The sequence below is a fragment of the Brachypodium distachyon genome, chromosome 1 (genome assembly GCF_000005505.3).
Source record: "Brachypodium distachyon strain Bd21 chromosome 1, Brachypodium_distachyon_v3.0, whole genome shotgun sequence".
NCBI classification, from domain to species: Eukaryota; Viridiplantae; Streptophyta; class Magnoliopsida; order Poales; family Poaceae; genus Brachypodium; species Brachypodium distachyon.
Window position 1 is genome coordinate 28,550,958 of NC_016131.3, and position 15,585 is coordinate 28,566,542.

Sequence of the window (15,585 nt, forward strand, 5' to 3'; positions counted from 1 at the left end):
GCTTTCGTTGAACTGCCGTATCAGCTGAGCAACATCAATTTTGAAGAGTTGTCGGCTTCATCTCTATTGCTTCAGACCACCACTGGTAGGTACCAATCCAATACATGGCCATGTCAGCAGCAGGACATGCTTGCCCATGGTGCTTGCTTGATTATAGCGTGTTTTGAGTTGTTCTTTAGCTAGTGGTGACGTGGTATGGCCATTGCCATCGCCCGGCAGAGGCTGGTGTCCCCGTTCTTGCCATCCAAAAATGGGGTCGGCTCGCCTGGGCCTACTCTTGGTTGTGGGCTTGTGGCCGGCATGGCTGGGAAATCGTGTAGGCAAGCAATCATGTTCTAGACAACTTTTTTTTTCAACTGCCTAGAGATGACTGATATTATCTTGGGAAGGAATTGGAAATACTTTAGAGAAGGAGGTACATGCATGTTCATACTTCAAATATAATGCTATCATATATCACAAGTTGGAGTGGTCACTTCTCCATTCTACATCCAAAGAGAACCTATCACTGTATCAATAACTAGCGAGGAGCCGTGCGATGCCACGGAACAACAAAAGCTGAGGTAACACGTGTCAAGATCTAATAGGGCAAGCAGTGGGTGAAGTGTTTAACATGTGATTGACCAACATGTTAAATTTGAAACATTATGCAATATTTAAAAGCTGAAGCCAATTTCTTATTTAATACAAAATAATAGTTTGTTTCTCATTTGCCATTTCATACCAAACATTACATATATCATACACCCAAATAACCCCCAATGCTATAATACTAAACCCCTATGTACCAAAATCACAAACATGGATTCTCAAATACTCCCTCCGTTGAACTAAAACAACAACAACAATTTAGAATCATTGGGAGTAACTGCATGGATGTTTGCTTTCTTATAGCCGACTTGTCATCAAAGCTAATATGCTCCTTCTCTGCTGAAGCTCTTCCAAGTTAGCTGACATATCAACCTGACATCATGCAAATAAGAAATGGATACGAAGCAACAAAGTTCAGATAACAAATACTATTACCATGTAAAAAACATTTTTTTAAAAAAACTTGAGCCTTCTATCTTATTACAGCTGTAATCTGAATAGTGCTAACTGCTAAGACTTTGTGATCCAAAATCCTCAAAGTAGTGAACATGTACATGAAGCTCTATGCTATAGCTGCTTACAATGACAGAGTAAAGATTTATACAGTTTGCACAGAAAAGAAATTCATAAGACAAACCTTCCCTTATTCATAAGACACACCAACAGTCCAAGGTGATGGAAGATTTTGAAGGAACTTACACTGCAGCTCTACCGGTGCATGTTCTCTTGGGCCCTATTCCTCATTCCCATTTACTCTGTTGCAGGATCATTAGTTCAACATGTGATGTTATCAATTTTGTTAGAATCATAGAAAGATTGCCGAATGATCTAACAATGAACCAAAGCTGTTAGGAAATCACAACCACATAGAAGTATTAGGATTAAAACCAATTGCCTAGCTCACAACTGCATATCAACGAATATGTCATGTGCAAGATAGTGGGATGTATCAGATTAGAATAGTTAAAGTAATCACACAAAAATTGGACAAAAACATTATTTTACATAGAGAATGGATACATTTTCTGTACCAAATGGGTCTAGCACAGGAAAAAAAATAGTTTTCCGTCAGTCTTTTGTTCTAGTACTGATATGATTGAGATTTACATAATGGTCAGTGGGACTACCACAAAAAAAATAGTTTTCCTTGAGCCTTTTGTTCTAGTACTGATATGATTCAGGTTTACATAATGGTCAAGTTTACACATTGGAGTTGGTTACACATATAGTCTGTAATGTAATGCCGTATGTCCATACTAAATAGATACTGCAATCTAACAGCTATCGTCACTGTACATATGATCAAAACCGAACTAAGAAGGATCGGACCATGTAAAATTCAAGTTATTGCAGAAGCAATCTGCTGTCATTGTACTTATCAGAACAGACAATCTTCAAACTCATGATAATTCAAGTTAATATAGAGACATAATACAGGACAAATTAGATCAAAACCGTCAAATAATTTATATCAATTGGACAAAAACTCATGCTGTGAGTGCATAAAAAGCATAGAGTACCAAACCAATGCAAGTAATGCAACAATCAACTCCAATTAGTTTGGGTTCTGACACCCAGATTTGAGATACAAATGCAGGCTTGCAGCTCTGCTCACCCAGGATCTAATTTTGGCTCCAAGAATCCTACCATACCATAGAAGACCCAAATCAAATCTATTGTCTGCAGCTAAATTAAATTGGCACGCGATGCAGGAGCACCACCACCGGAATCAGCATCAGCAGCATAGTTGGGTTGGGTTGGGTCTAGTAGGGCAGCATGAGGTGGGAGATCTTGCCCTCCTTGCCGGGCGTGGTCGCCATTCGGTCGGTGGAGCGGAGCCAGATGCAGACTGCGAAGAAGCTAAGGACGAATGGACGTGGGGGTTGACGAAAGATTGGACGAATGAGGACGGACGAACGGCGGGACCGCCTCGCCCCCGAGCACCAGTTCCCCGCCGCCGTCAACAACGCCGCTGCCGCGCTCCTCTGGCTCGCCTTGCAGTCAGCACCGGTGGCGACCCATGGGCGTGGGCATGAGGGATTTGGGATCGGGGTGGAGGGGAGTTGTTTTTCTCCGTTACGTATGTGATTAGTGTGCGTCGGACGGACTCGAGCGAAGGAAGAGCCGAGCGAGGAGGGCGCACGACGTACGGCCAACGTGCAGTAGAGGTGACTGGTGGGGGTGGATGCGGCGCAGAGGGCGGAGCCCACGGCCATCGTGAGGGTTGAGGGGAGACAGTGGTCGCGACAGGAGGAGGGGGAGAGCCGGAGAGGAAGTGGCGCAGGCGCAGGGGTGGAAGGCAGGAAGGAGAGGACTGCAGTTATTTTTCTTTGGTGGCGGGGTGTTTCCTTCGTTCGCTGCGCGGCTGTAATCTGAACGTCGGTGTAGTTAGATCGGACGGTGAGCCATGGGTAAACTGTGTGTTTATAGTAGTAGAGATTGTTGCATCGAGATGCGGTTCGATCGATACTGGCTATTGCTCGATCCAACCGTGAAAACAAAATTCATAGTCAAGAGGTCATTACTGAAAGATAACTGCATGTTTCTTTCAGTTTTGACAATTACGATTACAAAGTAGGATTATCCTTTGTTAGATTAAAACACTTCGGCTTTAGTTTTGACCATCGATCTCTTCATTGAATTAGACAAAACAAGCATTATATCTAACTTCTTTTATAGCATGGAAGAGGTGAACACAGAGTAGTTGTCTTCTGCTACGAAAATGAAACCAGTACCTTATTTTGTGTTGCTTTGCCTTTTTTCTACTTCCTCCGTTCCTAAATAACAGCGACAAGTATTTAGGAACGGAGGGAGTACCAATTATGACAATGCCACCACCAAAGCTAAAATGGAAATGAAAGAAAAAAAAACATCAGATAGAACATCACCTTACTATCATATTACGCAATAAGTTTTTTTTTACCGCAACACGCAATCAATTAAAAAGTGATAACTAATGTAAAATTTAATAACTCACAAAATACATGTTGTTATAAGAAGTTACGTGAAATAACCCAAAGAACAGGCAAAGATGTCGTTAAGTGTATCGAATGTAAAGTGTGTTGAAATGATGGCTAATACATGTTTTCACCCGATGGACACAAAATGCAATATGTTACAAAACAATTAGCCAAAACAAAGTTTTTTAGCGCCTCACAAAATATGCAAAACTAAAGTCGCAATGAAGAGCCAGCGAAATGGCATCTTGCCAAATATGTGACAGATTTCGGTAAAGATATTGTGAGCAAATGCGATTTTTTTCCTTAAAGGGTACATCATAAATATGGATATATAGTTGTTGTCTAAACTTTCTATCTAAGCATGGGACTGAGTTATCTCTTGCGGCGATGAATGCAATTAATTGACCAACTACAGCAATGACGAGAGCATCGTCACCATGTCGTTAGTCAAAGAGAAGAATAATGAAAAGTGGCACAGAGTAATGTGGCTGGCATGGCTGGCATGGCTGGGAGCCTGGGATCAGATCGATGGCTATAATGCTGAAAGTAACATGGTGAGATATGGCTTCAATTTTGTTGGTGATGTGGCTCAACCACATAGTGCTGCTTCCCTCCCACCCATATTACTTGTCTCAAATTTGTCCAAATATGGATGTATCTATGTTTAAATTATAGATACATCTAATATTTCGACAAGTAATATGGGTCGTAGGGAGTATCATTAATTGCAGAAAATGAGGATTCTTTCATATATACATATATACGTACGGTATAAACTCTACATAAGAGGAGCTCACAAGAAAAGAAGAAGGTACATATTTGCTCTTTATATGCATGATAACCTTAACACCTTATTTGGGCTTCCAAATGCTAGACCCGGATTCGCAGAATTGGAATCGAATTCCAATAATATCTATGTTTGGCCATCTGGAACTTTACCAAGTCACCCCTCTTATTATGTACTCCCTCCGATCCATAATAAGTGTCAACCTACGACACATATTATGTATTGCAGGGAATTAATATGTGCTAATGATATATTGCATAATAAGAATCTATGCAAATCCACGACAGTTAATTCGGGACGGAGGGAGCATATGTTAATGAAATTTTTATGATATATCAATGCAATTTTAAGAATATGCTGTGGATGAAACAGTGATGTGTTAATTAAATAATGTTCCAAAATAATAATACCAACTGATATAGAATTGATGATTAATTTCAATGAAATAATAAAGTATGTTAATAAAATATCACGTTTTTGTGAAAAATATGAATGAAATCAGAATAAAATATCAATGCAATTAATGAAATATCATTGCGGTTGCCGTCAAAAAAATGAAATATCATTGCAGATTGTGGGTGCATTTTAACAATACTCAAAGGTGTAAACGCAAAAATAATTGGATGAAAAAAATCACATCCTAGAGAAAGGGATGGAGTGTTGGCTGATTCCAAACAAACTTGGTCTAGGTGAAAAACTACCGAATGATTTTCATCTCTCTCCACACATCTTTGATCCAACGGTTAATATTTTGGTTTGCATGTTTCCATGAGAAAGATGGTTTCCACCTGGTACTTTCTCGGGGGATAATTTGAAGAAAAGAACCGTGCAAGTTGTGACTAGTACCAAATGGCAAATGCATTAAGGTATCTGGATGCTATGCAGACCTATGGATGAGAGAAATTTCTTAGTGACCATGCTAAGGGAGGGAATGAGACTAAATGCTAAGGCCACATACAAAGCGCCAGCTCAGCACCTTATTAATCGTGAGATAATTAAATATTTTTATTAGCTACTGCATATGAAATTTAAATTTAAATTAAAGAAAGAGAAAGCCGGTCTGCTTATCTTAACGTCTAAGATGGAAAATGGGGTGCTAGGGACAACAATGCTCTTCTGATGTCAATTTGTCTTTGATCTCTCTCGATGATATGCCAGGATAGACAATTCGCGTGCTCCCTTTCGGCCTGACGGTTGCGCTGTCGCCAAAACTGGTTAGGTTGATCTAGCACACAATTCTATTTCTTGGGCTGGAGAAATAGGATAGTACTTGCACTACCAGAATGGAAAGTGACTGAGAAAAATGAATAGACAGCGACTGAACTTGGAAGACAACCTGCAGACATCTTTCAGTGGCAATTGGCATGTGATCTCGTTGTTCTAATCCCTTAATTTAAGTTTGGTCGTGTGCACGTCAAGGTCATCTTTTAATCCCAGTAGCAGTAAGCACTGCATGCAGTGGCCACGTTTACAAAGTTAACCGGGGCATGTGGTGGTTAACCGAGTACTACCAATGAATCAAACATCAATCGACGAATCCCGTGCGATGTTACCAGAAGCCATATACTCATATTCATGTGCATGTTTATGAAAAATCCATATATAGTTAAATTTATCACTGAGATCGATCACATAACAGTTTGACCAAAGATCAGTTTTGAAGATGCTTCATCCTGCTTCAAACACGGGTAGAAGTTACCAATCCAAATCATGGGCATTACATGAGATCCCTTCGGGACAGGTAGCAAATTAAGCAAGCATATAAGCGTTTTTCACTCGCTAGGTATATAGGTAGTAATTAAGGTTTATAAGCAGCAGCTGCAGGAGGAGCCATCGCCCATGATGCTAATAAGCTCCCGGCCAGCGCGTTAGGAGTAGTTGTTCTTCTCGGCTAGTGACGGGCGACGGCATTGGCGCCATCGGAGGTGGCGTTGCCGTCGACGACGACCTCGGTCATGGCGACGGCCTTGCGCTTGCGGGCCTCGAGGATCTGCTGCGTCGACTTGTAGTAGATGGCGTACAGGATCACCTGCCCCACCGCGAACAGCACGCCCAGCCCATTCGGGATCTGCCAAACCAAAGCTTGTTTAACCATCCAGCTTAACCAACAGTGAAATGAAATGACACTAAACAAGATACCGGTTCATATGCACAATTGCTGAATTTCGGTATGTGGCACTTACCATCCAATTAAGCTTAGTTAGTGGTGTGGCAAAGGCGGGACTGATGGAACTAGGATCACATTCATGGTCCCGGAAAGCAGGAGCCCTGATCCGAGGGTCACTGAATGATGTGTGTTCATATGGACAGGACAGGACAGGGCAGGATAGGACGGGACGTATCCTCGTGCGAGTGTGGTGCACCGTGTAGCGGCGGTCAGGCAGGCCAAGATGATACACTGATGAACGCAAAGGGCAAGTGCGGCCGTGAGAGGCCATGACGCAGACCTGAACAAGACATCTGCATCAGGCGCACCAGACCAGCGGGCGGTGGCATCTGGCTGACTAGGCTCCCATGCTCGTCATACATACATACCTCACCTACCGGCCGCCTCTGTTTCATTTCGGCTTTACTAATTTTGAAGTCCAATATAAAAACAAGATATGTTTGCAAATTCACCTGTGTTCCTGACTAGGACATGGCCACACGGGCCTGTGTGTTGTCGTTAGCTTAAGGACTCAACAGAGACAACCGTCAGCGTCGGCCCAATCATCAACAAACCAATGTCAATATTACAGTATCTCTCTGTTCACGCATGTCACGGTCGTTCGGTTCACTCGCCTGCCGGTTACTACATGCACAGGAACGAGAGCCCAGATTCGATACGCTTTTGATTGCTGCGGCTCACCGGCCATCTGGTCCGATATTGTTGACCACAAGGCCTAGCTATATCCAATCCAGATCTCGTAGGGCCGGATATGCATGATCATGTATATCACTATATCGGTCCGTTCGATCTAGAAGCCAGTCAAGAAGAAAAGGAAAAACTGGTGTGCGCGACTACATCTACACAGGGCCTTGGAGTCTCCGCCCCCTACGCATGATCCTATCCTATCCAAAATTGCTCAAATCAAAACGAGTGTGCCCACCAGCTTTGCGTACAGCCAATCTGGGGTGGACCAGGAGAAACTCATGCGTGCAGTCAACTGGCCGGTGCGTGCATGTAGGTACTACGAGCTAGTAGCAGGACAGAAAGGTCCAAGGGGGGCTGCCTGAGCTGCACGATGCCACACCAACTTGCTACTATGGGACACCCGGACATGTAATGTGCAATGCAAAACTGGCCTACCTAATAAGCTGCTGCCCGTGACGCTATGGAATTGTTAATGGCGATGAGGGCAGGGAATCCAATCAATAGGGTGGATCTCCTGAGCCAGAAACATACTCCCTATGGTATATGTCACCAAATGCATTCATGTACTTGAGTTAACAGTAACTGCAGCCTCAGTTCTTTTGATAGCACTACTAGAACGTGTGGAATTCACCACTGTAAAATCACTGGTACTGTATGCATGGCCGTAGTGCTAATGCTTGAATGGATAAGAAAGCATAAGTGAAACGTGATCTGAAGCCTTACAGTGATGTAAAGGTCGAAACGGATGAGCGCGTAGGCAGTCCAGCAGATGCCGTTGACGAGGGAGGCCAGGGACAGGAACAGGGGCATGTACTCCACGCTCTTTGTCTGGATCACCATTTTCTGCAGCACGAGCCAACATACAGGAATACAAATCTTAATATCTCAGGAAACAGTTTTTTCTTTTGCGGGGATCAGGAAACAGTTCCTTTTCTTTTGCGGGGATCAGGGATCAGTTCCTGACGTGGTAGTACAATAACTAGTCTAAAAAACATGAACAACCTTATATGGATGGGGCATCAAAAGCATGAATAGAACAAGAATCAGAGGAAAACGGGAAAGCGACTCAGCAAGGATAAATTGACACTGCTCGTGACTAAATTCAACGAACTAATCATTTTTTGAAGTGCTAGCTAGCCACAGACACACCTGCTGGGAATCAAAGCACATACATATCTTACCTACGCATGTCCGTTAAGGAGGACAATAAAGAAACGACGGGATTTACGCATGCGTGCGGGCATATATCCCGCAGAGCACCAGGCTTGATGTTGGTCAATCAAATAAGCCTAAACTAATCATCAGTTCGTTTTCTATGCTTATTCTGATTCCCACCGCGGTTAAATTAACCATTCTTTCTTGACGCCGACATCTACCTGCTAGTAAAATACTACTCCACCAATATAGATCGAATAGAATAGCAACCACCAAATCTCACTCTGTACTCTACTCACACGTAGTAGTACTACGCGTCCGACCCGTACTATGCCTACATACCAGAAACAGAACAGGGAATTAATTAAAGAGACTGGGGGTTGTACCATGACGGAGAGTGGGGCGGCGTACATGCCGGTGCCGAAGAGGACGCAGAGGATGCCGACGATCATGGAGCGGCGGTTGTGTGTGTGCGCAAGGTTGAGGACGAGCGCGGCGACGGCGGCGACGAAGGCGACCTCGGCGGCGAGGATGAGGAGCACACGGCGGCGGGCGGCGCCGGCGGAGAAGGCGAGGAAGAGCGCGACGTAGGTAAGCTCGATGGCCATCCCGGTGCCGTTGATGGTGATGACGAGCATGCTGTTCGGGTGCACCGCGGGGAGGCCGTAGAGCACCCACATCATGCAGTTGAGGAGCGTCGCCAGGTACGGCACCGCCGAGTACTGCTCCACCGACCGCTTCTTCCAGATGCGGTAGAACGTCGGCCTGCACCAATTAAAGCCAGCAGAAATCAGTAAATCATCATCTAATTGGAAGCACTGATCCATTTTGTGCCTTATTTTAGGAGGAATAAACTAGAAGCAGTTGAATTGTGATTAAATCGGTTCTTACACTGGGGACAGGAAGAGCACCAGGGCGGTTCCATTGCCTGCAAAGACATCGAAACAAAAACCAAAATCAAAACCAGATCGATATTTAATCACCCGAAGCAGCAGGTGCAAGCACAACACAACAAAAGCCCGAGAGCGAGAGAGAGAAGGAAGGGGGAAAACAAAAGTTGCCAGAAAAGAGCCCAGCACCGCACATGACCGTGTAGTACTACCAACACACGGCATTCGTGCTGCTGCGAACGAACAACGACTGCAGCGAACGAACACGCGGCCGGATCATGGTTCACGGATGGATGCAACAGCGTTTTCGAGTTCGGGACGCACCTATGACGCCGATGGCCGTGCGGATGGTGTCGGGCGAAACCATGGCGGCTTGCTTCCCGGCGGGCGAGTTCGCAGAAACTGGTCTAGAAAGCGAGATCTCCGAAGCAAGGGGGAGGCGAGAGATGGATGGGAAGAACAAACAAGGAAGGAAGGGAGCGAAGAAGAGATCAGAGAGCCGCCCCCTTGAGACGAGTAGAGAGATGGATGATGAATGATTGTTCACGAGAAACCACCCAAGGCAAGGCGTGCTCTATATAGAGCCCGAGGGGACCGCCCGCCCTGTATCGGTGTATCCTCGCCCCGCTCTCTCTCTCTCTCGGCCGCGTTTCTTTGCTCACAGACGCTCTCTCTATGACAACCGGGGCCCAGGGGAGTATAAATGCAACGGGCAGGGGCGCCCAGAGCGCCCGGGGCGAGCTGTGTTGGCCATATTCCGGTCGCATTTGATTTCTCCCCTTGTTTCTGATATACGTATATCTGTACCACTGTTTTGGTCCGAATACGGTGTCAGCGCCGCGTCACGGCAAAGCAGCGGTGTCTGCTGCTGCGTGCTTTTGCGCGTCCAGGGGTTCTTTGTCCTCTTTCTCTCGTCAGATTTGACCACGGCCAGAACACGACACGTGTCGGCGCGAATCTCAAAGCAGTCCTGTCTTTGTTTGTTTGTACTGCAGTGTAGGTAACTTTCTTTTCTTTTTGGTTCTCTGCCGGGTGTACAGACAGATGGCAAATCCGGGCACGACAAATGCGTGCTGCTGCGTTGCTCGGGCATATGTTCTTGCCAATCAGTCACCACCTCTAGCTCGAATGGTTAGCATCGGGGGCGAACATTTGGGTAAGGATTCGATAGACCGGAGCCTACACTCGTTATTTTTTTTATTGAATTGATGATGTTAGTATATATGCTTCATTTTTCATGTGACGGAAAAAGAGATTGGGAAAAAAAAATAAAGATACAGCATGGAGCCGTCTGCAGCAGCAGTGCCTATTTCGCTGTCATGAAGGCTGAAGCAGACGGCAATTGGGCTTAAACGCGTACGTGGCCCAGCTATCTACCTTGTGGGCTTCGCTTGCCCATGGTACACGAGGTAAAGCGGGAAGAAGAAAAACGCAAGAAGGGAGCAGGCAGCATACGTTTTTTTTTCTCTCAAAAAGAACAAAAATACGTACTGCTAGCTTGCGGAAGCATACGTTTTTTTTTCTCTTTTTGAGGAAGCCAAAAACCAGTTGGTAGAATGCTACTGTAGATACTATGGCATCCACGTTGCAAAAAAAAAAAGATACTGTGGCATCCAAGCTTTCAAAAGCGATGAACATTTGCCTAAAGATCGAGCTGTAGACTGCAGTGTCTCGCTGGTGTAAGCTTGGTGCAGGCAAATGTAGATCTACAGTCTTATTATGGTTTTTTTTAATCAGTTTCTATCTTTTTTTTTTACGCAAACCAAATTTTGCATGTTTTTATCTGTATTTTCTATAGCAAAATATAAAAAGTTTCAGCACAACGAAGTTCCTGAAGCACAAGCCAAAACTTTTTAGGAAAAAAACACTTTGCCAGTTACTAAATAAGACGTTGTAACTTTGTCCTAAGTCAAACTTCTTAAAGTTTAGTCAAATTTATAGAACAATCTATGAAAATCTGTAACTTTAAATTAGTTATATTAAATATATCACGATATATATTTTTATAGTGTACTTATTTGATATTGTTTATATTATTATATTTTTCTATAAACTTGATAAAAAATAAAGAAGTTTGACTTCTGGCAGATCTTTAGCCTATATTTAGGAACGGGGTAATAGTAATATTTAGCTTGGACTCGAATTCGGACACTCTGAGGTGAGGCAAAAAAATATTCTAAGTTGAGCAAGCAACAATGATTTATGCTAACCAACTTCACACTACAACCCCCTCTTAAAATTAACCCTGGACACATAATATATTTTTTTCCTTCTAAAAGGTTATTTTTTGGTCCAAAATTGGTCAAATTCAAGTTGGAACTTCAAAAACTAAGTCAAATGGGAGTAATTTTTTGAAAAAAAAATTAAAGAGGTTAGTTGACAAGAATTCACTAAATTCAATTCTAATAGAACCATCGGTGGATGATAATCGATAGGTATTGATGTAGTTATGAGTCTAATAATGGTATAAAAGACAAAACTCGAAAAAATATTTTTATGAGAAATGCAGCTACTCATTAACTAGGAGGGAGGAAGATGGTTCATCAAGCCATACGCTCTCATCTCATCATGCCGGGAATTTCTTGTCGGTGCGCCCGCCACATAATTTGTCTTCGTTGGACAATGTCACTCGCGAATTCCTTAACCACTACTCCCTCCGTTCACAATTTTTTTTTCATAGTTTTAGGTCAAATTTGAACTAAATCCACGATAAAAATTTAGGAACAGAAAAATTGCCGCTGCCGTTCCAATTGTTCGGGCCCCGTTATTTGCCCGGGTGATCACCATATTGTCTGGGTTAACAATAACTCGAGAATGTTTATTTACCACGTGTTCCACGACATTTTGATTATACTCATATTAGCCAAAAGGTGGGGAAAAAAAAGAAAAGAAAAGAACGAGTAGGTGGCACGGCTTGACTGGCTTCTGGGCCACTCCAGGGATACCGACTGGGCTGTTTGACACCACAATCCCCCGTACACCAGATCTCGAAAAGAAAAAGGAAACAATCCGCGTAGGATTCCGTCCAGGTTCACCGCCGTTCCTCCTAACCGCCGGCGACCGGCGTCTCCGCCGCCGCATTCATTAGCCCCCACTCGAACACAATTCGCCCTGCCCATATCTCCCTCGCTATCCCCTTCCGAAAGAAACCCCCACCCCACCCAGCCTCCAACAATCAGCACCACCAGACGCCCACGCCTTATCAGCCACCGCCACCGCCACCGCCGGCTCGCACCGGCCAGAGCTCGAGCTCCCATCCTCCCCCAACTCATCGGCCGCGTCGTCCTCGTCATTTTCCTGCCTCCCCTCCACCCCGTGGTCTCGCCTCATCCGGCGCGGAGATCCAACTCGGGCGCGGCGTGGGGAGTCTGATCGTTGACTCCAGAGCGAGCACGGCGCGAAGGCGGCGGAAGCAGCTGGCGGACAGAGAAGGTGAGATGGCGGGAGGGAACTCGAACTCTCTCTCCCTGCGGCATGCCGCTGGCGGATGGGATTCGCTACGGCGTCCATAGATTTGGGGAACTTGGAGGCGCGAATAGGGAAGCTGTTAGTACGGGGAACGGCTTGGATCACTTTTTTTTCGTCTGTTAGCCAAATTTCGGTGATGAGGAAGCATGTGGGGCACGGGTTGGAGTTTCTCTTAGAATTGAATTAAGTACACTACTTGCCCTGAAAAAATCGTTAGGAAGGGCTTACTGATTTTACAGCATAAACCTGGCATGAATTGAAGGTTGTTGAACCAACTGTTGTAGGTTACCCTAACTTTCGGATTTCAAATTATGCCTGTGAATTACTCGCTGTAGCCGCAATCCAAGTTCCTTCCAGGACTAGATTACTAGAGCTGTACTGTCCTCATCGAATTGTTATTCGAGGTATCATGCTGATGTTAATATCTTTTTTCTCTCTAATAGGAAACATGGAGTCTGTTGATGACCCTGTGAGCAGCAGCAGCTGCAGCAGGAGCAAGTGGGCCAAAATGATGAGCGCAGACTCGTGGAGGTGGTGTTTAGGGTTGATTTACATCGTTGCTATTGCGGGTATATGGATTGCTGCAAGCTACATCGTTCAGTCTGTCGTGGATGGCGGTGTTTCTCCGTTCTTGATTACCTACATATGCAATTCTCTGTTTGTTATCTATATCCCGATAGTTGAGGTTGCTCGGTACTTTGAGGATTCTGTCAATAACATGTGGGCAAAGTTTAAAGACAAAGATGGTGCAAACCTGCAGCAGTCCGCTGACCTAGAGAGCGTGAATCTTCTACATAGCAGCAAGCGGGAGGCCAATGCAGCCTCATCTGAGCCACTGGAATCATTGCCTGAGGACAATTTGGCTTCAGACACCAACTTTCCTGGCCATACAGAGCTAGGCGTTGCAGATTGTAGCAAAGGGTTGGATGCAAAAGGGCGCTGGACACGTGCTCGTACTGCCAGAGTCAGCATGCTAGTCTGCCCGTTTTGGTTTCTTGCACAGCTTACATTCAATCTGTCTCTAAGATACACCACTGTTACGGTAAGTGATACTAAGAAAAGCTGTATACCAGTTCCATATCAACATCTATTGTACCTCAATCCTGTACTAATTGGTCTATGATATATGTCCTTGTTTCTTTGTTCTTGCAGTCAAACACGATCCTGAGCAGCACGTCAACCCTCTTCACTTTCCTGGTTGCATTAGTATTTCTTGGAGAAACATTCACATGGGTCAAGCTAATCAGTGTCCTTCTCTGCATAGGAGGAACGATAATAGTTAGCCTGGCTGATTCAGGCACTACACTGAATGCTATTGCCACAAATCCTCTTCTTGGAGACTTCCTTTCTATTGTTTCAGCTGGCTTATATGCTGTGTATATCACGTTGATACGGAAGAAGTTACCTGATGAAAAAGAAGGTCAAGGTCAAGTGAGCATGGCTCAGTTTCTGGGATTCTTGGGACTGTTCAATATGTTATTTTTCCTTCCTGTTGCGTTGGTGCTGAATTTTGCCAAGCTGGAGCCATTCCACAGACTGACATGGGAGCAAGTTGGTCTCATTGTTGGGAAAGGTAGATTTGCTCTTTACACATTAATATGTTGCTACTGTTCATGCTATGCACTATCAGTGCGTCAAATATGAATAGAACTTTCCTGCCATATACATGGCATGGACACGAGCCATATCAGAATAGTTCATATAGCCACTTGGAATTGCCACTAATTTGTCAGCTGTTATATCCCTTGCAGGTTTGTTGGACAATGTTTTGAGTGACTACTTGTGGGCAAAAGCAATCCTTCTCACAACAACCACTGTTGCCACAGCTGGTCTCACTATCCAAGTTCCAATTGCTGCCATCGTGGACACACTCACTGGTCATGCTCCCCATCTGTTGAACTACATCGGAGCTGCTGCTGTATTAGTTGGTTTTGCTGGCATCAACATTCCGTCTGATACACCGCAGCCTCCTCAGCAAGAGCAGGGAACTCCCATTGTTAGCATGGTGGATGACCCCCTTCGTTTGCCCAGTGATACAAACTCTACCAATGCCGTTTCGTAGTAGCAGCCTGGCTTGTTTGGAGTTTTTTGTGCAGTGTAAATACCAAGCAATGTAATTGTTTCCCCTTGCCATGGCACAGTACAGTCAGTGTAATTGTTTCCCCTTGCCATGGCACCACAGCAAAAGAGATGCACGTGGATTGAAGTGAAGCTTCGCCTGTTCGGTTTGGAGCAACTGCCCTGCGGCCCCTCGTAGACTCGTAGTACTATACCTACCTATGTGTGTACCAAATCATGTATCCCATGCTTCATAGAGGAACGGAATTTCATTTGTGAATTGTGATGCGTTGTGTGGCTTCAAGGATAGGTGCAGGTAGTTTTTTGTTGTATAAGGTGAAACGATGTTGTTTTTGTGCCGTCTGTACCAATGTTCATACGGAGTACAAAAACTATTACAGTTTATTCATGTTTGTATTGTTCACCTTTAAGTTTCTGAGGTTGTTCTTCCTTTCTTGCAGTAGCATGGTAAGGAAATATGCCTTGAAAGCTTTTGCCTTCCATGTAGGTCGCCGCCTTCCTCTAGAATCTTTTTCGACCACATGTGTATTGTGTTTTCTGTCGCCTCCAATCGCTGGATTATACTGCTTGCTTTATTTGTTTTGCCCATCGAGTGGAGAATAATACGGAGTACAAGCGAACATACTAGCTGGTGGACCTGTCAGTGCAAGATCCTCTGCTTGCTTGGCGAGGCTTTAAGCCACATCATATGTGATGAGCCTATCATATGGTTATGTGCAAAGAATTGCAAAATGGTGGTTCTAAGCAATGTTGTCCCCAAGATTGTGTGGTCTATGTCATGGGAGATTATGCAACCCTTGA

The 15,585-nt window shown here is 44.5% G+C and overlaps 2 protein-coding genes across 2 annotated transcripts; one reads left to right on the forward strand and one right to left on the reverse strand.

Annotated features, from left to right (window-relative positions):
- Positions 1-5,916: 5,916 nt before the first annotated feature.
- LOC100845269 (bidirectional sugar transporter SWEET4) lies at positions 5,917-9,812 on the reverse strand. Its single transcript, XM_003563379.4, has 5 exons — positions 9,562-9,812; positions 9,239-9,275; positions 8,734-9,112; positions 7,916-8,035; positions 5,917-6,406 (listed from the first exon to the last, which is right to left on the reverse strand). Exons 1-5 carry the CDS (start codon positions 9,602-9,604, stop codon positions 6,230-6,232), a joined length of 756 nt encoding a protein of 251 aa, XP_003563427.1. The 5' UTR covers positions 9,605-9,812; the 3' UTR covers positions 5,917-6,229.
- A 2,476-nt stretch (positions 9,813-12,288) lies between these two features.
- On the forward strand, positions 12,289-15,187 carry LOC100845570 (uncharacterized vacuolar membrane protein YML018C). Its single transcript, XM_003563380.4, has 4 exons — positions 12,289-12,669; positions 13,149-13,747; positions 13,858-14,278; positions 14,457-15,187. Exons 2-4 carry the CDS (start codon positions 13,154-13,156, stop codon positions 14,765-14,767), a joined length of 1,326 nt encoding a protein of 441 aa, XP_003563428.1. The 5' UTR covers positions 12,289-12,669; positions 13,149-13,153; the 3' UTR covers positions 14,768-15,187.
- Positions 15,188-15,585: the final 398 nt, after the last annotated feature.

Bases quoted from the DNA above. Each gene is read 5' to 3' on its own strand.
- LOC100845269 (XM_003563379.4), bottom strand. From the start codon at position 9,604: ATGGTTTCGCCCGACACCATCCGCACGGCCATCGGCGTCATAG. The intron at 9,276-9,561 runs GTGCGTCCCGAA...ATGTCTTTGCAG, and splicing joins CACGGCCATCGGCGTCATAG to GCAATGGAACCGCCCTGGTG. The intron at 9,113-9,238 runs GTAAGAACCGAT...TAATTGGTGCAG, and splicing joins GTGCTCTTCCTGTCCCCAGT to GCCGACGTTCTACCGCATCT.
- LOC100845570 (XM_003563380.4), top strand. From the start codon at position 13,154: ATGGAGTCTGTTGATGACCCTGTGAGCAGCAGCAGCTGCAGCAGGAGC. The intron at 13,748-13,857 runs GTAAGTGATACT...TTGTTCTTGCAG, and splicing joins TAAGATACACCACTGTTACG to TCAAACACGATCCTGAGCAG. The intron at 14,279-14,456 runs GTAGATTTGCTC...TATCCCTTGCAG, and splicing joins TGGTCTCATTGTTGGGAAAG to GTTTGTTGGACAATGTTTTG.